Source organism: Phoxinus phoxinus, assembly GCF_949152265.1.
Source record: "Phoxinus phoxinus genome assembly, chromosome: 3".
Taxonomy (NCBI): domain Eukaryota; kingdom Metazoa; phylum Chordata; class Actinopteri; order Cypriniformes; family Leuciscidae; genus Phoxinus; species Phoxinus phoxinus.
In genome coordinates this window covers 38,955,085-38,980,786 of record NC_136878.1, presented here as the reverse complement: position 1 = coordinate 38,980,786, position 25,702 = coordinate 38,955,085, and the positions used below count along the sequence as shown (strand labels likewise).

General features: G+C 36.7%; 2 protein-coding genes across 3 annotated transcripts in view; one reads left to right on the top strand and one right to left on the bottom strand.

The window, feature by feature from the left end:
- Positions 1-1,787: 1,787 nt before the first annotated feature.
- Positions 1,788-19,226, bottom strand: pja2 (praja ring finger ubiquitin ligase 2). Of its 2 annotated transcripts, none has more exons than XM_079608581.1 (9): positions 19,010-19,226; positions 16,971-17,159; positions 14,327-15,329; positions 12,405-12,575; positions 7,956-8,141; positions 6,114-6,228; positions 5,501-5,615; positions 2,694-2,809; positions 1,788-2,255 (listed from the first exon to the last, which is right to left on the bottom strand). In XM_079608581.1, the coding sequence occupies exons 2-9, from the start codon at positions 17,155-17,157 to the stop codon at positions 2,136-2,138; spliced, it is 2,013 nt and encodes a 670-aa protein (XP_079464707.1). In that variant the 5' UTR covers positions 17,158-17,159; positions 19,010-19,226; the 3' UTR covers positions 1,788-2,135. The 2 variants fall into 2 exon arrangements, with proteins under 2 accessions (XP_079464707.1, XP_079464706.1); XM_079608580.1 differs by having other exon boundaries at positions 12,405-12,578; positions 19,010-19,118.
- A 1,093-nt stretch (positions 19,227-20,319) lies between these two features.
- man2a1 (mannosidase, alpha, class 2A, member 1) overlaps positions 20,320-25,702 on the top strand; it is a 71,329-nt gene continuing 65,946 nt past the window's right edge. The window contains exons 1-2 of the mRNA XM_079608034.1: positions 20,320-20,817; positions 22,599-22,856. Coding sequence (XP_079464160.1) covers positions 20,692-20,817; positions 22,599-22,856 — 384 coding nt within the window. The 5' untranslated portion in view covers positions 20,320-20,691. The remainder of the gene's footprint in view (positions 20,818-22,598; positions 22,857-25,702) is intronic.

Here is a 25,702-nt window from a genome sequence, read left to right as displayed (position 1 = left end):
AGGGCTGTAACGATTAATCGCGATTAATCGAAAACCAAAATAAAAGTTTGTGTTTACATAATAAATGTGTGTGTATTGTGTATAATTATTTTGTATATATAAATACACACACATGCATGTATATATTTAATAAAAATGTGTTATTTATATATAAAATAGTTCTATTTATATATAATATTAATCATATAAAAATATATATGCAGTATATAAATGCAAATATTTCTCAAATAAATACATGCATGTGTGTGTATTAATATATACAAAATAATTATATTCAATACACACACATATATTATGTAAACACAAACTTTTATTTTGGATTTTGATTAATCGCGATTAATCGTTACAGCCCTATCTTCTAGGATAGAAGTCGTCTGAAGTAGGCACCAAGGAGAAAATACTCAGCAATGGTATTGACTGATGAATTTGCACATGGATTGTCTTAAAGCATATTAAAAACACCACACAGACAATATTAAAAACTTCATTTTCACCACAGGGGGTCTTTAAATACTTCATTTTCACCACAGGGGGTCTTTAAATATAGATCACATTTGTTTGATTATTTTCCATATAACTTTGATAACATGGTTGAATGGTTGAGCTCGGTGAATGCACACGGCACTCATTTTTGTCAAATTTTTATTACATTACTTCCCACTGTGCTGTAGGGCCCAAATGATGTCACCTTTTAGTATCTCAATTTAATGGAATGTTGCATTATCTTATCAGGGTAGAAATCGTGCAATTAAAGGGTTGCATGCAAATGTGATATTTTTTCTACAAATAAGTGAATATGGTGGTAATATACACACATGATAATATAAATATAGCGGATAAAGTTTATCTAATAGTTTTCTCTCTAAAGGGCATTGGGTCTCATTCTATTCACACAAATTTGTGCATGAAATTTGCATAAGAACGTTTTCACAAATTCAACAATCTGAAACTGAAACTTACACACACTCTGGCCAGCCTTATGAATGTGTTATGAAAGATTAATTATACATGTGTAAGTGAACGCCCTTATAGGGAGATGTTAGTTTTATGCAAATTCCTAACCTCTAAATTCATGTGCATATGCGCACATTACAAAATAGGCAGGTGTTTTTATAAGCTCCCCTGTGCGTGTACATTTATGAATAATCCATGCAATTATTAGTGAACACGATCTATTGAGTTTTGTTAAAAGCTGATTATTCTGCTGGAAGAGTTCTATATACAGTAAATCATGCGTAACTGATATATTATAGTCATTTTGACAGCGTCTATCTGGTTTGCTTAAATCTTTAAAGTGATTTTGGTGGGCTACTGCCACACACACACACACACACACACACACACCTCTGCCTTTCCCTGTATTATTCTGTGATGGTTTTCACTAAAGATACGAGCTGCCGCCTCTAAATAACAGGACGTTGAATACATGCCAATTGCTTTCGCAGAAAACGGCACAAAGCCATCTCCCATTTATAGTCCCCCACCATCATATTTTCCAGTTCAGACTGTCAGCCTTCTAGAAATGGTATTGCTCCCAAAGGTGCTTTTGTGAAAACTACCCATTCAGCGGCCCATCATTTGGATGAAATATGTTTATGAACCACAGTGAAATATAATCGCACAGCCATTATCATTCACATCCAGCTATGTGCGCTTAAGGCTGGATGTAACAATGCGGCTGAATGTACTCTGAATAGATATCTGAAGAGAGTTCAGGGTAGCAAACACTTTTGGAAGGCATTTTGCCAGAAAACTCATCGTTTTGACGCTGAATTGATAAAAGAAATGACTATTTGAACCAAGTGTGAGCTTTTATTGAGGGATTGCATTGGAACGTTTTACTTGACACGACATGTGAAAAGTTAAATACAAGTAACTATTATGCTTAGCCTTGATGTACAAAAACATTTTAATTGAAACATGAATAAATATGCTTCCTATGAATATATACATATTCATATTTTCTCAGAAAATAAGTTTTAGTTCGCCACGTTTGGACCATGAAGTGCAGCACAAGTCGCTAGGTTAAATGGAATCTGGCCGCTGCATTCCAGCAAAGAAATATCAGATGGGACTGGTTATTTATTATTTAAATACTTCTCTGCGGGATGTTTAGATGGGTGTGTGACTGCCGCTCAACACGTTCCCTCAGACGCGCTGTGACTGGATGGTGGCGTTTCTTGTTCGGAGCTTAAAGACGAGGGGTCGGTCACTTCCGGGGTCAGAACGTGGCGACACACTGGACACGTGCCAGACTGAAAATCATGGGGAGACAACATTCGGTAAATACAATAAAGTTATGTCAATATAAGCTTAAAGGGATAGTTCACCCAAAAATGTATTCGGTCATAAAGTACTCGCCCTCATGTCGTTTCAAACCTATTAACCTTTTGTTCATCTTCAAAACACAAGTGAAGATATTTTGAATGAAACCTGAGAGTTTTAAGTCCCTCCATTGAAGTCAACATAACCAATATTTTTATGTTTTAAAATGTTCACAAGACAAACATAAAAAGTGCACTATATAAGGGTACAGGGTATTAAAAATATCTTTAATCGTGTTCCAAAGATGAACGAGTCTCACAGGTTTGAAACGGCACGAGGGAATGTACACGATGACCGAAGTTTCATTTCCGGTTGAACTAGCCTGTTTTTTTTGGCTCTTTCACAAGCTCCAAGAAAAACAGCAATACCTTTCTGAGCCAGAGAGTGACACAGAGTTTATGGAACATGTGGCGGCACGGAAGCAGGGTTGCAATCTCATCTTTGACGTATTCACAACAGCAGATGGCACAGCACTGCTCCTGCTCTGCAGAACCAAAGAGAGTGGGCATGTCAATGTATGTAAAACACAACTCTGCTCTCCATCGTAAACCTTTGACACCGAACCAAATATTTAAATCACGTCTCGATCCAGTCACGCACACATCAAAATACTCATTTCAGTCATTACGGGGTGAAACTGAAGTCATTTTATGCTTTCCAAAGCAGATTTATCACCCCAAATGCACTAGGCCATAAAGTTGAAGTGGGACATTAGTGTGCGAGCATTACTTTCCCAGCATCCAATCTGTGTACTGAGTTTTGTGAAAAACATTTCTCATCTGGTGTTCGTATTGCACAAAAAAGGAGTACACAAAGTATTTCAAGTCAATCACTTAAAAGGTGATGAGTTCGGATGTTAGTGTGTCTCATACACACTCGAGACGTTCTTACAATGTTCCATCTGCAAAACACTTCACATGGGCAGCAGTGAGAAACAGGAAGGCAAATTATACATACAGTTCTCATGTCATGCCATTCATAATCATGTAACCTGCACACCCTGTCCAGAACTATAATAAAGCACAAAATAGAATCCATCCATCCATCTATCCCCAAGTTTTCATGTCTGTTAGAACCAGTTACGAACGCTTATAATCTAATGTCGTGTTGTGTCCAATGCGGTTTCATTGAAACTTGAACCCTTACGCCGGGTTGAAAACCTAGTAACACCTTTGGAGTTCATGGTCAAAAAAGACTGGCATTATAAACATTGCTTGTAAATCATTAAGTATGCTTTAACACCACCAAATATTGAATTCAATTTTTTTGTCAACCTGTTTTCTTTCAATAAAGACAGGTTTTGTATTTCTTTTTTGGAGCCGATGCTTGTAGGCCTCATTGATCTGAGCTTATGTACCTCAGTTTTTGAGAGCGAAAAAGCATTATTTGTGGAAAATTGTCAATAGTCGAAAACATTTCAAATGAAAAAACAAAATACTTTTACTAACGCCAGGCGACGTTCCTCTAGTTACTTTATTTGAATATTGGTAAGAAATGTGTAGTTTATTCCAAGCGCGGTATATCTTTTTTCCGGGGCATGAGCGATGTCCTATTTGAGAATGAATCACTCTTTGAGTCGATTCTGGTCAAACGAGTTGGCAAAACGGTCTAAATTGGTTCACGAATCAGTTTGAATTATTTGTGCAGTTCAGCACACAATCGTCGGAAGCGGTTTCTCATAACAGGAAATATAAGAAAATCAAGAGCGTTGGATGAAGTGGACCTACAGTCAATAGAAAGGAAATCTGCGAATGCATCCTATTTTTTTGCCAGCGATGAAGCGAGGATCTTTATTAGTTGAACATCTGCGTGTGCTGTCTGTGAACGATTTCACAGGTATAGCTACATTCAATTTCATACATGTAATACATTTTACAACCAAACAGATTATTACGCTAAAAGTACACGATTTACCACTACTACAAAGTATGACATTACCAGTTTTTTGGAAAAATACTTGAAGTTATACATTAAATAAGCTACCATTGTTGACAGTATGAAATAAACAGCTAATTCGCAGTAATTTGTGAGTAATGCCAAACTCCCTTAAAGACAAGTCATTTCTCGGCGGCCATCTTTGAAACGCCTCTCGGCATGCAAGTGCAGCTCCTATCTTTTTGAATGGGGAAACATCAAATTCTCTAAAACTGTTTGCCAGATTCAGATTCAGTTCGCCAGAAACTTACGAATAAATTTGAAATCACCAATAAAATCTGACAATTACAGTCTCATAAATTTTGTTCCTAAACGCAGAACACGTCTTTGTTTAGGCTGGATCAAGCTAATTGGCATGCGCAGTGGAAGCGCGTCTGACTGACTGTATAGGAAGCTATGATAGGAACCGGAGCTTCTAACAGCAGCTGCAGCGACGTGATGACTTTACCAAGCGGCGATTGGCTCTTATTTAGAAGGCGGGACTTATTCAGCGTTGCACTATTCCCCATTCAAAACGATACGAGTGTTATTCTATAGTCTTGTGTTATTCTATAGTCTTTGGTATTGCGCAGTGGCGGCGACCCGTTCGTCTTGAAAAGGAATGCCTTTGCTCAAAGTTAACCAGTTTACACGCGCCTGCAGAAATACACATCTGATTACATTTTGGAGAACAGATGGAAGATCCGTCAATGTGCATTTGATCATTGTTTGTGTTCAGATGTTCAGTAGCGGTCATAAGCGCGGTCAAAATGTGAAGAGATTTTACTCTGTCTCAGTGGTTTCCTTTACATGCCTTTAAACGCAAAACTCAGCAGGATCACTTTATTTGGACTGTAATAATCCAAATGTATCTGTATACTGTACATTATTATACAAAGTAAAGGACATGATATTGGGGCTACAGATGAAATGCCAGAAATAATGCTTCGTCTGTGTTTGTTATAATCGATTATGATAGTAACGATCATTTAAATAAATAAAATAATATCTATCTAAATAATGTTATTGTATGGTTACTGAAGTAACTTTTAAGATCATTACTTTTACTTGAGTAGAGTTTTTGGATACTCTACCCACCTTAGTATATAGTCTAGACACAGGGAATAAGACATTTGAGGCTAAATATTCTGAATATGGTGTAACAATAAAATAAGGCACAGCCTGTTCTTTAAATATTACTTAAAAACTTTACTGATGCTGACTGCAGAATTGTATTATGTGCACTTTATGCATCTAGTACCAATGTTTTCGGCATGCACGGTGATCTGTGGTAGGCAGTCGATGATCTGTTCAGTGGCGGGGGGATGAGCCTGCTCCACATCTATAGCTAAAGACTCCAGATGAGCCAGCGCTGCCTGCAACACAACAAAACACATTAGCATATTTAATTTCCTCTGGATAAAGATAGAAGAGAGTTAATTATACGTTAAGCCTTACATTTCTAGTGTGCGCTCTCATTGGCTGAAATCAATTAAGTTTGCTGGGCTTTCAGAACATCACTCAGCAACTGAGTTCAATTTCTCAATATTGTCTTTTTGGGTTGAATTAAGATGGATCGTTTATTTGTACAACTTAGCTGTTCATGCAAATACAATATTCATTTGTTCATGGAAAAGCAGCATTAATTATGGAAGCCTACTGTGCTTTCATCTCATTAAGAAATGCTCATTAAAATGCTCCATTTCAATTTGACCATTAATAAAAATGGGCCCTGATGATGTACAAAAGAAGCTACTCTTGTTTTCCTTCCAAAAGAAGGAAAACAAATTAATCTGACTCTTAATGCCCTCAAAACCTAATACAGTTAGACTACAGCGATATCACAACACAGACTGCAAAATAAGGTCCCTCACCTCCATAGCCTGTGCGAGACGTTCCTCTAAAGCCATGTAAGTGAGGAGCTGGGAATGATCCACGTAAGAGATTGCCTGAGCCATCCCAAAACCATCCCCAAATTCATCAAGGAACCTGAACAACAAAGGACTTTAAAATACATCCTCTCTCGTTCTGTTGCAGCTAACAATCAAAACGGTTAAGCAAAATGTTCTTATAATCAACGATTTTCATATTTTAGACATGCTTGGTGGTTTAAATCTCATGAAAACATTTTCAGGTCGTGTTTCAAGCCACAATCAGGAATTTTTTTTTATTTTGCATAAAGAAAATTAAGCCCATTGTTAGGGCCATGACATTATTTATTTTCATGAAATTAAAGCATATTTTCCTCTCAAATTCTCATTACCATAATACGCAATTCCCATTATTCATAAAGGTTTAATTTTTTAAAAGTGAAATTATTGTATTAAAGTTTGATTATTATTTAAATCAGGATAAAAACAAGGCAGTACAACAAATACTGCCATGAATAAGATTGAGAATGAGTTTCTTGCATTACGGTAATGACAAGGACAATAAATGAAAATGTCACAACGGTAAAAACACTAAAAACAAACGTAATTTTCAGAAGAAAAAAAAAATCCTTTTAATTTAAGGTTTGTATCATGTTATTGACATGTTTCGTGAGATTCACTCTGTAAAGACCCCGATATACTAAGAATGAACTGATGTGACGAGTAAAGATACATTGACACTGTTTTTCATGTAAAGTTATTATTTTTTTACTGTAAAGTTGCTTGCTTTAAAGCAGGGGTTATAAAAGTCAAAGACAGTGGGCTTCCCTTCTAACACAACATTCACAGTGGCGCCCCATTTTGACACATAAAGGTGTGTATTTAACCGTTCAAGCGCAATAAGCCACAAAAGTGAGCTGAATTCAGCACTCGTGTGCGAGTCACAGAAATCTGCCGAATTCTGTCGTGGTTTATTGTGCTTTTAATAACTCATAATCAAGAACATCCTCCTCATTCTTCCAAGTTTCTCTGCTGATTATTGTGTTTAAGCAGTCCTGAGCTTCACGGATATATTAGAGACAGATAAATCTCTATAGATTGATAGTCATATCCACACCTCCCCTGAAATGCTCTCGCGCCCCTGCTTTAAAGCAACCTATTGCATAAAGTGCTATTTACATAAACGTGACTTGAATGGAATGACGAATTGCAGATCTTGCGCAAACATATCCACTTTACTATAATTAGATGCTTTCTTGGCTGCTGTTTTCATGTTTATTAAACTTCGCTCCCAGGAGCGTGGGCAGCGTCAGGATGTTCGCTAAGGCCCCAATCACACCAGACACGTTTTTTTTTTTTAAGTGAGAGGCGCCTTTTTAAAATTGTTTTCCTATGGCAGTGAGCGTTCTGCGCGCTGTTTATGCGCCCCAGGCTATGGAAAAAGTGCCCGACGTCATGTTTTTTTCCACTGTCCAATCGAATGAATGGAGAGGCGGGCCTTCCGCTGTAGTGATGAAAGCTACAGTTGCTTCGGAGAGTGCAATGATGGAGGATAAACTTGTGGTGCTCTCGCGGGTTACCAGGAGCTAACGACTTCACGGACCGCAACTACCACAACGTTAACAGAAAGTAAATAAAAGTTAATAAAAAGCTGATTTGACATTTACTTGACTGACAGGACAGCCGTTTCGGTGGTTGCCTTGCAATTAAAAAATGTGTGATGGGCCATGCTGTGCGCCTCACGTTTTCAAACTTTACTGTGAGTATATCAGGGGCTTAAGAGTTATAGGATGACAATGCATCTTTATCTTGTCATTTTTTAGGTAGTATATTAGGTTTGCTGACCTCCACTCTGTGTCCAGATCTTCACTCATGCTGGAATCATCCTCCAGGTTATTGTTTCCATCCAGGATAAAGAGTCCAGGGTGCACAAACTGACTGACACCATCAGGGTCTTCATCGCTGCTGCTGCCAGAGTCCTCATTATACATGAGCCAGGGGATCTCGCCCTCCTCCAGAGGGGTCTGCTCCCTGAAGAACACAAGTCAAATTCATTTTAAATGTGTCTCAAATATTGTTTCATTCGGTTCTGTGACTAAATATATTGGAATAAGAGCAGTACCACATGTACACATCAATGCTGTAGAGAGTGTAGACAGACTCATTTGTCAGAAAGTGGAGAAAAATCTTAATGGCTAATTTATTAATCAAGTCCAGACAACATTTTGTTTGTGCCAACATAGTCAGTGAGATTTGATTTAAAAAATAAAATTAATGTTTTATTCAGCAAGGATGCATTGAATTGATCAAAAGTGACAGTAAAGACATTTATAATGTTACAAAAATTCAATTTCAAACAATCCTGAAAACATTTTATCATGGTTTCCACAAAAAATATTAAGCAGTAAATAATAATAATAATATTAAGCAACAAATTAGCATATTAGAATGATTTCTGAAGGATCATGTGACACTGAAGTCTGGAGTAATGATGCAGCTTTTCCATCACATGAATGAAGTTCATTTAATTACATTTTTGAAGTTAACTTATTTTAAACTGAAATATGCAACTCTTACTTTTACAGCCTTGGTAAGCATGGAAGTTTAAACTTTTATTTTATTTTTAAATATGTAGTCTAGTAAGGCAGCTCACTGGGCTTTGGTTCAAATATCCTTTATATTAAAATGCAAGATGCTTTTAAATAATGTATCGAGTATGTTTAGGCTTTATCTCTCAAGGCTTTATCTCTAAATGTAGTTTATTTCTAAACTCAAATCGGCATTCTCTCTGCCAGGCTTTAGAAGAACTAAACAGTAGTACTAGGCCTATACATTAAAAAGGTTTGTCACAAGTCATGTGATGGCACTTATTGCGATCAGGGGCCAGTTACATAAACTTTAACCACTATGTCAAGGCTGTGTCTTAAGAACCAATCAGTCTTACTTTTCCAATTCAAATAAGTCAGATTTACTCTATGTAACTGACTTTAAAAAGTTGGGGCCAGCCTTGATGAAAAAATTTAGATGACTACTTTTAAAACTTGTCTAAGCAATTTATGCAACCGTCTGCAGTATTTTCTTCTAATATCAACCATCATATAAGTTCCCAGCTAGTAGGGGTTGTAGTAGTAACGACTTCAGATTTTTAAAGTCGACATTTATGTGATGAAAGTCGAGTTGGCGTCGACTAGTCACTGATGACGTCACTGATAAACAAAACCTGAACCTCGAACGCGTATTCCCTTGTGCACAGCTATGGCATATGACACAGCGCTTCTACATAACAGCTTAATTTGATCAGTTCTTTTGTCATTATACATCTCACAGATTTCTGCTCGTTCTAAATCAGATATAGACAAAGTAGCACATTGAAGATTACATTTATATGAATGCATTAACGTGAGAGCGATTGTGTGTGAATTGCACCTGGCAGCATCTCTCTACTAACAGTGAAGCTGTGGGTTTTAGTTATTAAAAAATATATGCTATAACTTTTCAGTTTCTAAGCCATTTTATTGATAAATCACAGAACAATTTACAATACTTTTCTGTGATACTGAATGATTCTGTGTATGTGCGATCTTAACGTGATATGCATGCTTATGAGCTGTGTAAAACGTGCATTCACGCTATCAATGTTGAGCATCCAGATGGGCTAATCAAACATATCTTGTGAAGCGCACTCAGAGTATGCATTTATTTGTTATTTTAACTGAAACGGAGCATAAAAGTGGACTTCAAAGATTTATTATCCTGATGCGCCCTCTATAGACCATGAATGATCTGCGACTAGTCGACTTCAAGCTTAAAGTGTGTATGTCAGGTTAAATTTGTAATTATGATTAACACAAAATAGTTAGGGGAAATACACGTTTGACAAGTTGATGTATTGTTTTGTATGTTTTTCGATACCTAAAGGCAGAATATAAGATGAAAAAGTTCGTTATTTTCAGTCCTCCCTTAAAACTGCTCCTCCTTCCAAACGAATCGTTTGACGTCATACGAGGGAGACGTCTCCCCAGCTCGCTGAGCTGTGTTGATAGACGTGCGAGTGTTTACGAGTGATAGAGCGAGAGAATTAGTGATTAGGACATTTATTTAGTTATTTAAGTTAGGTAGTTAGTATACGCAGGCGTATTTTCACGATGGTGAATTACTGCGTTTGTGCTGGGTGCAAAAACACTGTTAAAACCGGTCACAGAGTCCACTGTGTTCCGTGCCTGGGTCAACTTTGTTCGGACCAAACGTGCTGACTTCAGTGCTGCTTCGGTATCCAAGACTTCAGTCATTTGCAGCGCCCATTTCACTGAGAAGGACTACGCGGTTGGAGATCTCATGAGTTATAAAATGGGATTTAAAACCCGAGTGAGACTGGTAGCTGATGCGGTGCCTGTATGCTACTGTAGTAGAAGCAGTCGATCGCGCCCGCGCCACCTATTTACATTTCTGTTTGGCTCCTCATCTGTCTCCCGCCTGGGAGGCTCAAACTTGTATGGCTGTGGGCCATCGTATAGGTTTGAGGGGGATTTTGCATCTCCTCAGACTCAAAACTCTCCATACTTGAATAGAACTTTGTTGGCACGTCTCCCTCATATGACGTCACAGCTCAGCTGTGTTTTAAAAATATGATCTTGACAGAAATGGCTATAAAGCTTATTGTAGGGCAGTTACAGTAATAATTATAATGATAATTACATTTTCACTCAGACATCTAAACCTTATTTAATATATCAAAAAAAAAAAATTAACCTGACATACACATTTTAAAGCGTCATGGCAGACCATTAAAGTTGACTAGTCTGTTCAACCCCTACCAGCTTGAATACAAATACAAGGGCTATCAATTGATTAAGTTCATTTTATTTTTAAGGAAAATGTCATCCTTTTTTACCCAGATTACATGTTAGCCCGTCAATATCATAGACTGTGAAAAAATATGGACATAGTGTCCGCGACGTCACCCGTGGGTTTCTGAAGAGAAAAGTCAAGCCCAAAGTGGGCGGAGCTGTCTGTCGCCATTTTGGCAGCGCGTCACTCCCGGATAACCGAAAATGGTCAAAGAGGCGGGATTAGCTGAAGTGACGTGACAGCTAAGAGACAGCAGACAAACGGCTATGTGACAGCAGCGGCAATCCACCTGTCACTCAAGAGGCCACACCCTTAATTATGCAGAACTTTAAGGCTTAATATAACTTAAACAGATGAGTTATAAAAAAATTCACCCCTCTCAGTTGTCATGAACGGCAAAATTAGCTATATAGACCAAAACCACTTTTTGAACCAGGCTGTAAACATGTTTTTTTGTGCTGTAAAATTGGGCATATTAACATGGGAAGTATATTACCCCTTTTCCACCAAAAGAGAACTGGTTCGGAACTGGTGCTGGTTCAAAGTTGGTTCAACTTGCGAACCTTCTCAGAACCTGTTTGTTTTCCCACTGACTAGAGAGCCCAGCGAACGTCGCCATACATCTTAGCTTTCCCAGAAACGCTTGCGCCAACTTCAAGCATAACAATTACAATGGTGGACTACATCGTTTTTCTGCAAATGTTTCTCCTGGCTTTGCGATCCTATATTGGGGTCAGAAGAAGACGTTTAGAACACATTTGTGTTTTTAGCAATGGCGGTCATAACCTTTCCCGTCGTGTTGTTGGTCACAATAACCCCACCCCCAGCCCCCGACGCAAGCATGAAGTAGTAAAATAACTGTTCTGGTCCAGCAAAGAGTTGGTGCTGCTTTGGAACCAATTTTCCTGGCCGAGAACCGGTTCTTTGGCTGTCGAAACACACAGAACTGGTTCGCGAGTAGGCACCGGCTCCGAACCGGCTCTCAAAATGCTTTGGTGGAAAAGGGGTATATGGGATTGACTCTCTTTTGCAGCCTGTCTCTAGCGTCCAGTCAAGGAATTGCAGTTTCAGTCACTTCAGTGTTGGATTCAAGAGAGGAAACAGAAGCCAGGTTGCCACTTGGTCAATATCTAAATAATGTCAAAACTTTCACATACTTTATGGACTTAATCTTACATCTGATGCCTTTTTTACTGATGTTTGAAGAATTATAATTACTCAAATTATAAATAAATAAAAATTCTCCATTGTGCCAAAATGAATATCATGCATTACCACATTAATTTGTATAGCCAAAATAAAAACAATTACCAAACTTTTTTTAATGAATAGATATTTCAATGTTTTTTTATATAACATAAAAAAAAACACTTGTCTGTGTCAATGACAGCCGTGTAATGATGTTATCCAAAGTATTACTAAAGTGTTCAGAGTTTGTGTGCTTACTCTAGAGCGAGGTTGAGAGAAGGCACTTCTTCCAGACTGCTGCTGCTTCCAGGAGGCTCATCCATGCCAGGCAGAGTCTCCCAGCTTTCTTCACTCGTGCACCTCTCCTTCTCCAGCCCAGAGTCGGACGTCCACGAAGCCGACCACTCGCCCTCGCTGAATTCAGAGCTGCTGCTTAGAACACAGAGCAGGATACACGCACATGCACACAAACACACACACGTGAGCGCACCTCGTAAAAGTCAAGGTAATCCTCTTAGCTGAAGAGCCTTAGCATGCAGAATGAGCACCTTTGGCACCTCACTCATTTCCTGCTGAGCGTATACCTTATCAAGCATTCACAGTAAATGCCCAAACTCATCCTTGACCTGCATTAGAGGAGCGACTTTTCACAAAGAACAGTTAAAATGTTGTTCCTTTTCAACAAAGAGTCCTTAAAAAGAGGGGATTAACCTTGAGAAATTTAAATTCGTCCACAAGTTTTTTGTAGCAGGACTACATTTTTTAGCTTTACGAAAACATTGAACAGTAGTGGTGTAAAAATTGAGGAAAATGACTATGCTATAGAAATATATTTAAAAGATTGCAAAATAGGTAGTGGTTGCACACAAAATGTGGGAGCTAAATATTATGCTTTTGGTTGTTAGAATGTGAATTAAAAATATGTTTTTTCTTCAACTGAATCGAAATCTAATAAATTATTATGCTTGGGGTACGATTTTTTAAAGAAATTAATACTTTTATTCAGCAAGGACGCATTAAACTGATTAAAAGTGACAGTAGCCCCATTCACACACATAGCCTTCTTTACTGGTAAGCAGTGTTGGGTAAGTTACTCTAAAGAAAAAAGTAACTAATTATTACCTATTAATTACTTCAACAGTATAATTAGATTACTGTACTAATTAGGCTACTCTCTCTAAAATGTATTTCATTACTAATTAGTTTTTAAATCCCAGATCAACCTCAAACAGTTGAACAATACAAGGATAGACATGAAACTGCTCTTTTAATTCTTTCAAATAAATAATATAAAATTGCATGAAATATTCCTGAACTGACCGAAGTATTTAAATGGAGGTTATTAAAAAAAACACACATACGTTTTAACATTAGATGTTAAATTTTTATGTCAAATCCACTATTGTTTCTATATAGAATTGTTCTGATGTAATTGCATTAAATTCTGTATAGACTATAGAAGAAACTGAATAAACTACAGAAAAATTAAGAGTAATCCCTTATTTTACTTTTTCCAAAAGAAAATGTAGTTAAATTACAGTAATGAATTACTTAGTAAGACGTGTCTATAATATTACAAAATAAATTAAATGCTGTTCTTTAGAACTTTGTATCTAAAAACTTTTCTCGATTTCCACAAAATAATGTTTTTCATAAAATGATTAAAAAGCACATTGATAATAAGTAATAACGTTTCTTCGGTACCAAATCAGAACATAATGATTTCTGAAAAATCATATGCCACTAAAGACACTATGTAATAATATTTTTATTAATATGTTTACTGTATTTTATTAACAAATAAACACAGCCTTGGCAAACATAAGACACTTCTTTCAAAAACACTTAAATCTTGTAAAAAGAAAAAGTGTATACGTTTATAACATCTAATATCCTCTCTCTAAAGATTTTCTGCTATTATTATGTAAAAATAAATAAAAAAGAAGCTTAAAAAGGTGACATCAATTTGTAACCCGTTTGTGAAAAATGCCATGGTATAACCAACGACTAGAGTCTCATCACACCCAGCTGTGTAACTAATGACCATTGGCATTGATGCAGAAGTTTCGTATATATAAAGCATATTTATTTTCATGCAGATTATTAATCTGTACAAATCTGAGCAATTAAACATTTTAGTTCAATCTACTGAATCGAGATACATGCAATACATACTGTACCTTTCATCGCCCTTTGTAGATGGCTCAAATTTCTCTTCAAAATACTCGAGATCTTCCCAGATATTGTCATCGTCATCATCATCTACTTTAGCGTTATCACCGTTCACACTTTTACTGTCCTTGGAGTAGAGGTCGCTCAAGGTCATGGGTGGAAAATCAAAGAGGAACTCATTTTCAGGGCTCGTTTGAGCGAGGAAACCCGGAGGTGCCGAGCCACACTTGTTTCTGTCCGCTGAGCCGGGCAAATGGCTCACTTCCTCTTTTTCTGAACGTTTCCTCCTTTCAAGGTGGGTCTCGCTCGTCTGTTTGCGGATCTTTGGCCTCACAACCATTTCGGACTGTATTGTTTCTTCAGGGTTTGTTTTTCCTGTGCTTACATAGGAAACGGCTCCAGCGCTGGCCGTAACCCCGTGACATTTCGGAGCTTGGTCTTCACCGACCAACAACTGACCAACGTTCCTATCTGCATGCACAGTTCTTTGAAAATCTGGTTCCTCACAACAAAGTGCTGTTGAGTTTTTAAAAGGTGCCGTTTCCGCTGAACGTTCACTTGTTTTTGGAAAGACATGAGGATTTGAATCATCAAGCGAATCTACATTTCCAACCAAATCACAAATACCATCGAGTCTCTTCTGAGCAGCCAGAGACGGGTTTAAACTCAAGTCCTCCTCCTCAGCTCCGCTACTGTCAGGCTCATAGGCATCAATGTTGATGTAACTCAGAGCTTCCGGGTTAGGCTTGCGGCCTTCATTAATGGGCCAGACTTTAGCTCGATCACTTTTTTCTATACCAGAACAATATTGTCTGTCGTACGGCACAACCCGTTCAGTCTTTGGTCTCTTGAAATGGTTGGAGGGTGCTTTTAGGACTCTACACAATGATGACTGCCTTCTGTTGTGGTGGCCCTCTTGACTTGAAGCTGCGTTTAACTCCGAGCGCACCGAATTTGTGCATGGTGTCGGGAGGATAGTCTTTAGCACTGAAGAAATGCTGGCCTTTGACGCTAGAGGGGAAAATGTTTCAGTTATTACTCTTTTTCCTTCACTGGATAGAAGTTAAAAGAAAAGTTAATTTAAAAATGAAAATTCTGTCATCATATACTCACCCTCAAGTGGTTTCAAACCTGTATGAATTTCTTTCTTCTGCTGAACACAAAGGAAGATATTTTGAAGAATGTTGGAAACCAGACATTCGATTGACTTCCATTATAGAAAAAAAATATGTATGGAAGTCAATTGGGCCCCATCAACTGCTTGGTTACCGACATTCCTCAAAACATCTTTTGTGTTCAGCAGAAGACAGAAAATTGAGGGCGAGTAATGATGACCGAATTTTCCTTTTTAAGTGAGCTATTGCTTTAATTATTTTGTATATGGAAGTGAGCATATGTGCACTATATAGTGAAAAATTACACAAAAAAATTTCCTGGTTAAATTTTTTTCTCCAAATTCAAAAGAATAAAATAAGAAATTATACTTTTGTGTCTCATTCATGATGATTAAGTTTCCTCAAAAATGACAATAATTACTGTAATTTAAAAATAACTAAATAAAAATACTCATTCATTATTGTAATACATTGATGAAAATAATTTTTCCAAACACAATTATAACCTTAATTAAAATAAATACTACTGTGACAAACGTATAGGCTACTTCAGTGTAATTTTTTTTTATCAAACATTTGAATAAATCTATTTTTCTTATTGCATTGATTTAAATTAAATTACAGAATGACAAAAATAACACTTTACTTTGCCTAATAGTCAAGAAAATGTCACAAAGCAAAAACAAGTTTTATACTCGAAACAACAGGCTTCTTTTTCTTTATGCAACAACATGTAAATATTTTTTGTGTTTTCCTTTGGGTTTAGGGGTGAAATGTGAAATATGTGTCTCTCTCTCTCTCTCTCTCTCTCTCTCTAATATATATATATATATATATATATATATATATATATATATATATATATATATATATATATATATATATATATATATATATATATATATATATATATATATATATATATATATATATATATAAAAAACACATTTTAAACAACTTCTTGACAGTCACTCTATAAAAAACACAAACTACTTTCAAACTACTTTCTACCCACCCTCATCATTCTCATATATATTTGCATAATAAAATCAGATGGTCTCCTACAGAGTTCCTTTCTACACCTTTTAAAGGTGATGGATGCTCCAATCTAAAGCAGAACAACCCACACACGCATCTTTCAGCTTTTTAAAACCCCCGTTACATTACTACAAAGCTGTTTATTCACCATGAGAACCAGTGAAATCTGCAAAAGAGGAAAGGATTTTGCAGATCACAGATTTCCACTTACTCAGGAATTGCTAGCTGAAAGTATTATTTAAGTTACGTTCTTAAAAATATAAGTAATTTTAATATATTATAATATTTCAATACAATAATCAGTGACAACTAAGGCATATTTAAATACTTGGCTTGAGTTTGGGGTGGGGCTATCAGTTTTATCAACCAATAGCATTCATCACTTTTGCATTCCCTTTTTTCAATGTTTGTAGCAAGAAAATGACACTTCACCTTTAAAGTTGAGTAGCTCTTTAGTTTCATCACGCACTAAATGTTTCCATCACCAGCTGGTACGTACCCACTGCCTGGTCCTTTTGACTCGTCCTCTCCATGTTCTGACAGTCCACACCAGATGTGGCTCTTTGTTTATCTGTAAGCGGCCGGAAGCTGATATACGCGTGTCTCCGGCCGTATCTCCTGCCTGAGATGGTCTGGTATCCTCCTGCTGGTCTGGGCCACGCAGACTTTCCTGCCTCCTGACCCATTCCTACGAGAAACAGAAGATTAAAGGCCTGGTCACAACAAAGATGACTATATTAGAGTCCAAACCAACGGATGTTAACGTTCTGTTCATTATAAGCACGCAGCAGTTACTGTATGTCGTCTGTCTTCCACTTTAAATACTCGAGCTCTTTAAAATCTGGTGGATTCTGATTGCTATGAAGTCAATGCTTTTATTGTTCATCAGATGGAAAAAAAAATTCTGAACGCGATTCCAACAATATCATTCCTGCGTCATCACCATCATTATAGTTGTGGTTGTGTGTGCACTTCCCTATTCTAACAGAATTAGAAAGATTATTAAAAACGAAACTTTAGGCCTTAAAGGGCAATTCACCATTAAAAAAAAAAAAGAGGAAAATTTTCTGAAATTTGTCCTCATTGACTACAGAAAATTGCTGTTGGGAGCCAAAAACTTTATTTGTAGTTTTAACAAAATCCCTGGAGCGGTCGAAAGTCCACCAGATGATGTAAAATTAGGCTACTTGTTTTGCGTCATCCTGTGCACTTTTGCTGACAAATAAATTAGGTTATTTGTGTACAGGTCAAATGGAGAAAGAGTAAAATTATTCATTATTAATCATTTAATAATTATTCAACAACAATGTAGCAATACAAAGCTGGTTGAAATTCTGCAAACTTATCCTTTATGCATCCACATATTTTCTAGGGCCACTGTACAAAAGGCACATATATTATTCAATTATTCTTTCAAGTTAAATAAAGGCACGTCATGTAGCTATATTTATTATACAAATCGGTAACACTATTTTACAGAGTCCTTGTTGTTGTTACATATATAAATCCTAATTCCACCCTAACCCAATAGCAAGTACATGTAGTTGCTTAATATTACTCAGTACTTAAAAATATAGGCTAACACTGTAACATTGACACCTTAAAATAAAGTGTAAGCTAAAAATCTTATTTGTTTATGCATTGTAACTTAGTTTGCACTTAATCTTGTAACTTGGCCTTGTGATACTAATAGTGTTGTCATGTGTGATGAATTGCTTGTGATGTTCCTCATTTGTCACTTTGGATAACAGCATGTGTTAAATGATGCAATGTACCAATGTAAATTTATCCACCTGATAAACCAAATCACACACTTCATCCCAACATATAAAAGGTGACACAATGTTTTATGTTACAAGAAGAAGATTAAATTGTGACCAGTAAAGTTCCTCAATCTTCGATGTTGAAAACGCAGTAGTCCTTTAAGTAACGTTACTGGTTCAACCTCTTATTAAAACGCATCCAGTTTAGGTCTTGGGGCCTCTAACAATCATTGGCGTTTGTTAAATACAAGAAACATCCCAAATCTGCAATTCAGTGCTACTCCTGGACCAGGATTACAAAGAATCAAAGCTTTCTAACCTATGTCCGATCACATTAATGCTGAACAGATCACGGAGGTTAACGTTACTTAGCTCAGTCTGATCAAAACGCATCACTGTCATGTTATTGTTGTCTGTAGTTTGCAGCAAACACATCACATCCGTCAACATTACGCATTAAAGGAGCTTGACATATGCTATCGCTTGGCACATTACCTCAAAACCAATCATTACAATATTCAACGCCCTAAAACAGATTATTACTTCAATAAACACACAAATCACATGATTCGTTTGATCAGCTGGATCAATTCAGTCGACTACGGCCCTCATACAAGTTCAGAGCAGCTAACAAGCTAACTAATGTTTGTCGAGCGCCGCTGCTTCCTGGGCGTGGATTATAATGTTTGCTAACGCTTTTATTCCTCCAGTTTCGCGCAAAAAACTCACACAATGTGTTGGTTTATGAAATGTGTCGTCTGTTAAAGGACTGTACCTGTGTTCCTGGATGCCTCCTGTGTCAACTAAACTCTGCGAACGTCACCACGAAACTTAAGAGTCACGTGACACACATCCACCAATCAACTGTGAGTATAATTGTCGGTGTTATAATCGGGTGCAGCTAGGCAGCTGTAAGCCAACTGCAACACCACGTGTGCCATTTAAAGCCCACCTGGAAAACAGAAAGCAGACAGGGATGGCATCATGGGGATGGCGTTGAATGGGACGGGATGTTAAAAGACAGGGGAGGACAGGAATGATACATTGTAGTTGGAAGTGTTACGAGGACAGACACTGAAATGTAAATTCAGGGTGGATTAATTGTATGAAACTGAAAATAATTGATTTCCAATGAAACATTTGTTTATTGCTGGGTGCTTCATAAAATGTGTGTAGGCCAGAATATTTTCAGAAAAATACAGCACTGCCAAATACCCTGAAGCATAAGAAATCTAATGATTGGAGGAAACATGCTACGCAAGATCTAAATATTTTTTACCTGATTATCTAATAATTTATTTATTCATATGTTACAATTATTTTAATATAATTAAATGTATAATACAATGACAAAAAATAAAAATGTCGTTATCATGCATTCCATATTTTCACATCAAACCTAAGAAAATAACAAAGCAGAACTGCTGCCCTGAAAATCTAAGGATTATCTAATAATTTATTGAGACATATTTTGACTATCACTTAATTTTAACTGTCATAAAACATAATACAATAAATAAACGTTAAACTACCTATTTTTACATTAAACCTATTAACCCTATAAAGAACATTATAAAGCAGCACTGCTGCCCTGAAACATTAGAAATCTAAGGATTATCTAAGAATTTATCAAATCATATTTTAACTGTCAATTAATTTTAACTGTCATAAAATACAATAAATAAACGTTTAGTTGTCATAAAATCCCTATTTAAAAACCCCTCTATAAATAACATAGAGCAGCACTGCTGCCCTGAAACATTAGAAATATTATGATTGGAGGAAACTTGTTACACAAACACTTTCACCTGATTATCTAAGAATGTATTAAGTCATAATTTATCCGTCAATACATTTGAATGGTCATAAAATATAACAATAAATAAACGTTTATAAACTCCCTATTTGTATATTAAAACAAATGAAAGCACATTTCTAGGTTATGAATGATCAAAAGCTGTCATATGGGGCTGAGGAAAATAATACTGAATACGTGACGTGTGTGTGTGTGTGAGTGTGAATGTGTATGCGTGTGTGTGTATGAGTGATGTGTTCACTCGTTAGGCGGCGCAACTCCACACACTCACTTCACGTTTCCTCTGTCTGTGTGTGTGTGTGTGTACTGTGTACTGTAGCACAGTAAGCGCAGGAAGGGGGCAGGGTTGGTTGGCGCTTTTCCTTTGCCTTTTTGACCATCACAATTTGCTGAATCACACAAACTCTTCCGCATCGTCAAAACTTTGAAGACACATCGCGGTGGATTTCAGTCCGTGGATACATAACTCGACATTTCCCCGCCGTCAGACAGAAAAGGTGTCCCCTTTCGTGCAACTCTTCATGGCGAAAAGACCTTTCTTTCTCACTTCTTCCTTCTGTCACCTACGGGACCACCGCTCGCGAGACACAAGCCTTTAAAAAGTTTGCCTTTCATGTGAATGTACAGGATTCGTATGAGAAATGAAGCTCAGTAGACAGTTCACAGTTTTTGGCAGTGCCATATTCTGTGTGGTGGTATTTTCCCTGTACCTGATGTTGGATCACTTAGATTATAGCAAAAACCCAAATGGAGAGAAAACGCAAAACGTAAGTAGCCTAGTCCATGTGCAGCCCCCCCATGCTTGTCAATAACTTGTGTTGTACTGTCAGTATATGTGTGTTTTCTCTGTTCAAGCCGCTGGTCCGTGAACTTATAATATTGACTCAATTGTGATGTGGTGGATAAAATACACTTAGTATGAATTGATCGATTGCTTCTTTCCAAGTGACCTTACACTATTAAAGTAATACACCGGCACAAATATGGCTGTGATCAGAAAGTCAAGCCTGCATTTCCTGTTTCTCAAATATTTTTTATCGTGTTGTAAACCATTTAGATCACGATACTGTCTTAAAGGGTTCCGAAAGCGAAGATTCTGTTTCGCTTTGGACAGTGAACTGAGCTCAAAGTTCATTTCCTCTCCTCAGCGTCCTGAACGAGCAAAATCCCAACGAGCCTATCTAGACATCACACGTTGTTTCCTGCTTATCTCTGTTTTTGCATTCAAATAAGTTCAATCTTCCGTAATTGGTCGTAAATACATGTATAAACTATTTGGATTATATATATATATTTTAAATAATTAAAATGAACTTGAAATCAAAAGTTCTTATTTTTAATGGAATGTTGCAGTATTTTATTATAAGTTATTTATCCGTTCATTTATCCATATAATTATTTTTGTTAAATGAATGTGCCCTTTGTAATCTTTAATTAAAATAACTTTCCCTCCCTCTTGCTACTACATCTCTTCTCTGATGATGTGTTTACTGGCGCGAGGGCGGGGCAACCTGTCACTCACGTGAGATCACAGTGATAGCAAACCACAATGATCCACAAATTCCCGATGTACAAAATCAAGTCCCGCCCTTAATTTTTTTTTGCTCGGGGGATAGAAATACTTTAAATAGTGTACATGCTTGTACAATTCGAATAGCTTTTTGTTTCTTCAAGGGCAATTGACTCAATATTATGCTTCACTTCATTTTTAAATGCAATAAAACACGTTTTTTTCCCCCTGAAAACGTGCATTTATGAATGTGAAATTTAGCCATCAAAATAAAAATAAAATAATTGCAGGGTTGTTTATCTTTGGAGTTTACAATAAATCCTAGTAGAACATCTTTCCACAATAATGTACAATTTTCATCAATATTTCCAACAATGAAATAAAGTAAATTTTTAAATGTAAAATAAGGGTCAAATAAGACCCCTGATGTACAATGGCACGAGAAATATTCAAACACCTAGTTTGAATGACTTTTGAGCCAATGAGCCATTGCTGAAAGTGAGAGAATTCAAATCTAAGCTCTGTTTTACAGACAGGGCTTAGATTAAGCCAGGATTAGGCTTTCGTTCAATTATGGCATTTAAGTAGCTTTTATAAACGAGCCTTATAAAAAAAATAATATCATTGCTGGTGTGCATCTTGAGACAAAACAATGGCACAGACATATTAAGAAGTTGCTTTCAGTTAAAACAGCTCAAACATGCATTTTAGTCTGGGACTAGTCTAATGCCTTTTCTGTGAAACCGGGGGATAATGTTGTAAATTTTAATCTCTCCCTTTTTCACAAACACAGTGCTTGTGCCTGATCTGGAAAAGTTGCAGGCCAGATGCTGCGTTAAATGACTTTGGATGTAAATTTTTTCCCCCAAAACCCATAAGGCCCGTAAACAAAGTCTGCGACACACTTTATTCATTTAAGTTAAGGTTATGTGGTAATATATTCAGTTATGTCATTGTCTGGATTTTGTGCTGTAGGGCTTGTGATCCTGTCCAAAGCAGTGTTACAAGTGTTGCTCACCGTTTTTCTCTGTTTTACAGGGCCAGCTTGGTATTCTGCAGGACAAAATAGACCACTTAGAAAGACTGCTTGCAGAGAACAATGAGATCATTGCCAACATCAGGGACTCCGTAATTAACCTGAGAGAAACTGTGAAAATTGGGAAAATGTTTCCTGAAGGGAACATGAGTCAGGGAGACTTGGAATTGCTGCCTCCTGCTCCTGCGCTGATCCCCATCCACTCAGAGGACTGCCAGTTTGCAGCACGGACGTACTCCAAGGCAGCGGATGGAGTACAGGTATGAATGAATGAATATGGCATTTATATAGTGCTTTGCTTTCATATGTACTACTGTAGTGTACACCCAAAGCGCTTTACAGTCATGTCAGGGGATCTCTCCTATAGAGGGAAAGGAAGTCTTAAAGGGATAGTTCACCAAAAAATAAAATAAAATTCTGTCATCAATTACTGACCTTCATGTTGTTCCAAACCCGTAAGACTTTCGTTCATCATCGGACCATCTTTTTGATGAAATCTGAGCGCTTTCTGTCCCTTCATTTACAGTCTACAGAACACTTTGACGCTTCAAAAAGTTCATAAAGAGATCGTAAAACTAATCCATAGGAATTGAGCGGTTTAATCCAAATTTTCTGAAGAGACACGATCCCTTTATATGATGAAAAGATTTTATTTAGGCTTTAATTCACATATAAACATTGATCAGCGAACAAAAACAGAAGCTCAACCGAACCTGCTTGACACGTAAAAACAAACCACTTGCGTAAGCTCAAACTTGCTGTGCAACACATGAGAACAAACCTCATTGGTTCTTACTGAAGCTCAAACTTGCTGTGCAACACATGAGAATGAACCTCATTGGTTCTTACTGAAGCTCAAACTTGCTGTGCAACACATGAGAATGAACCTCATTGGTTCTTACTGAAGCTCAAACTTGCTGTGCAACACATGAGGATGAACCTCATTGGTTTTCGCACGTCAAGCGAACATGCTTAAGCTTCTGTTTACCAGATCTGATGTGTGAGTTCATGAATGTTTAAATGTGAATAAAAGCCTAAATTCAATCTGTTCAGCATATAAAGCCATCGTATCTTTTTAGAAAATTTGGACTAAACCACTCAATTCATATGGATTAGTTTTACGATCTCTTTATGAACTTTTTGAAGTTGCAAAGTTGCGTAGCTGTCAATGAAGGGACAGAAAGCTCTCAGATTTCATCAAAAATAACTTCAACTTCAGTACTTTTGGAACGACATGAGGGTGAGTAAATGATGACAGAATTAAAATTTTTGGGTGAACTAATGAAATAAATAATAATAGTATATGGACAATCACAAATCATGATTTCCACACAAATATTAAGCAGCACAGCTGTTTTCAACATGATTAATAAGAATAAATGTTTCTTGAGCACCAAATCACCATATTCAAATAATTTCTGAAGGATCATGTGACACTATCACACTATCTAATTTAAAATGACATTTTAAAACGGTTATTTAAAATTGGAATAAAATGTCACAATTTTACTGTTTTTACTGTATGTGTAATCATATAAATATTAACATAATGTAACTAGTACGTATCCATATAAAAGTTTTCTTGAAAAAAATAAGAAAAAAATAAGAAATTTATTAGGTTTTTAAGCAAAAATAGCTGGAAATAAACTAGCTTTTTATAACGGTCTGTAAATAACATTTGCACGGATCATCTGTAATAAAACTACATTTTGATATTAATTCTTCATCTAAACTAAAACCTCAATGCCATCATCTTTTTGTAAGACATATTGTACTAGGGCTGCTCAATTATGGCAAAAAAAATCATAATCACAATAATTTTGGTCAATAATGAAATCACGATTATGGTGGGTGATATGATCCAAGTCTTATTTCATGATATGATTCATTTTCGATATCAATAAAATTTCAAAATGGTCGATAGGCTACTTCAGCAAAAACTTCAGCAAATACTAGGTTAGCTAATGTAGCCGTTCTTAAAACTGTTACAGAAGACAAGTAAACACCAACAGTCACCGATTCAATAAGAACAAAGAAACTAATTACCGGTACACACAAAACCGACAAAAAATACAACAGAACAAAAAGTTGTACAGGAAGATGTACTAACAATGGTATTCAGATAAGTAATAGCCTATAACAGGAACTAAATATAAAGTAATCAAATGTAAAATAACACTGCAGAGTCTTCACTGTAGAAATGAAGTATAGATTAATTAATTAATTCATTACATTTATATAGCGCTTTTCTCTGCATTCAAAGCACTTTACATAGCGGGGGAATCTCCTCAACCACCACCAATGTGCATCATCCACCTGGATGATGCGACGGCAGCCATATTGCGCCAGAACGCCCACCACACACCAGCTTACTGGTGGAGAGGAACCAGGAATAATTAATCCTTATTAAAGCTACAAAAGATATTCATTCAAGATTAATGAGTGATTTTATCTTTGTCTTTTTTTTGTTTAATTAACATTAATCACACAGACTGAAGCAATATTGTAATATTGGGCTGCTGTCACTTTAAGACCGAATGCACCAATGCTTTTTGGGACTTTAGCCTATTCACCTTATCCCCCAGAGTTAGATAAGTCCATACATACCTTTTTCATCTCCGTGCGTGCTATAAGTCTGTTTGACGCACCCACCGCTAGCCTAGCTTAGCACAAAGACTGGATGTAAATGGTTGCAGCTAGCATACTAATCCAAATAAGTGACAAAATAACGCAAACATTTTCCTATTTACATGTTGTGATTTGTATAGTCACAGAGTGTACAAAAAACAAAGTCACATGAGACACAGACATATTTTAACCGTATACTGGGAACTATATCTTCTGTCAACAAAACCAACGGCGCGTCTCAGGTGCTGCGGTTATCACTCCGCCCAAGTAGCAGTGCTTCGGCTTCAGAGAATATAGTTCCCAGTATTTATACTGTTAAAATATGTCTGTGTCTCATGTGTCTTTGTTTTTTGTACACTCTGTGACTATACAAATCACAACATGTAAATAGGAAAATGTTTGCGTTATTTTTGTCACTTATTTGGATTAGTATGCTAGCTGCAACCATTTACATCCAGTCTTTGTGCTAAGCTAGGCT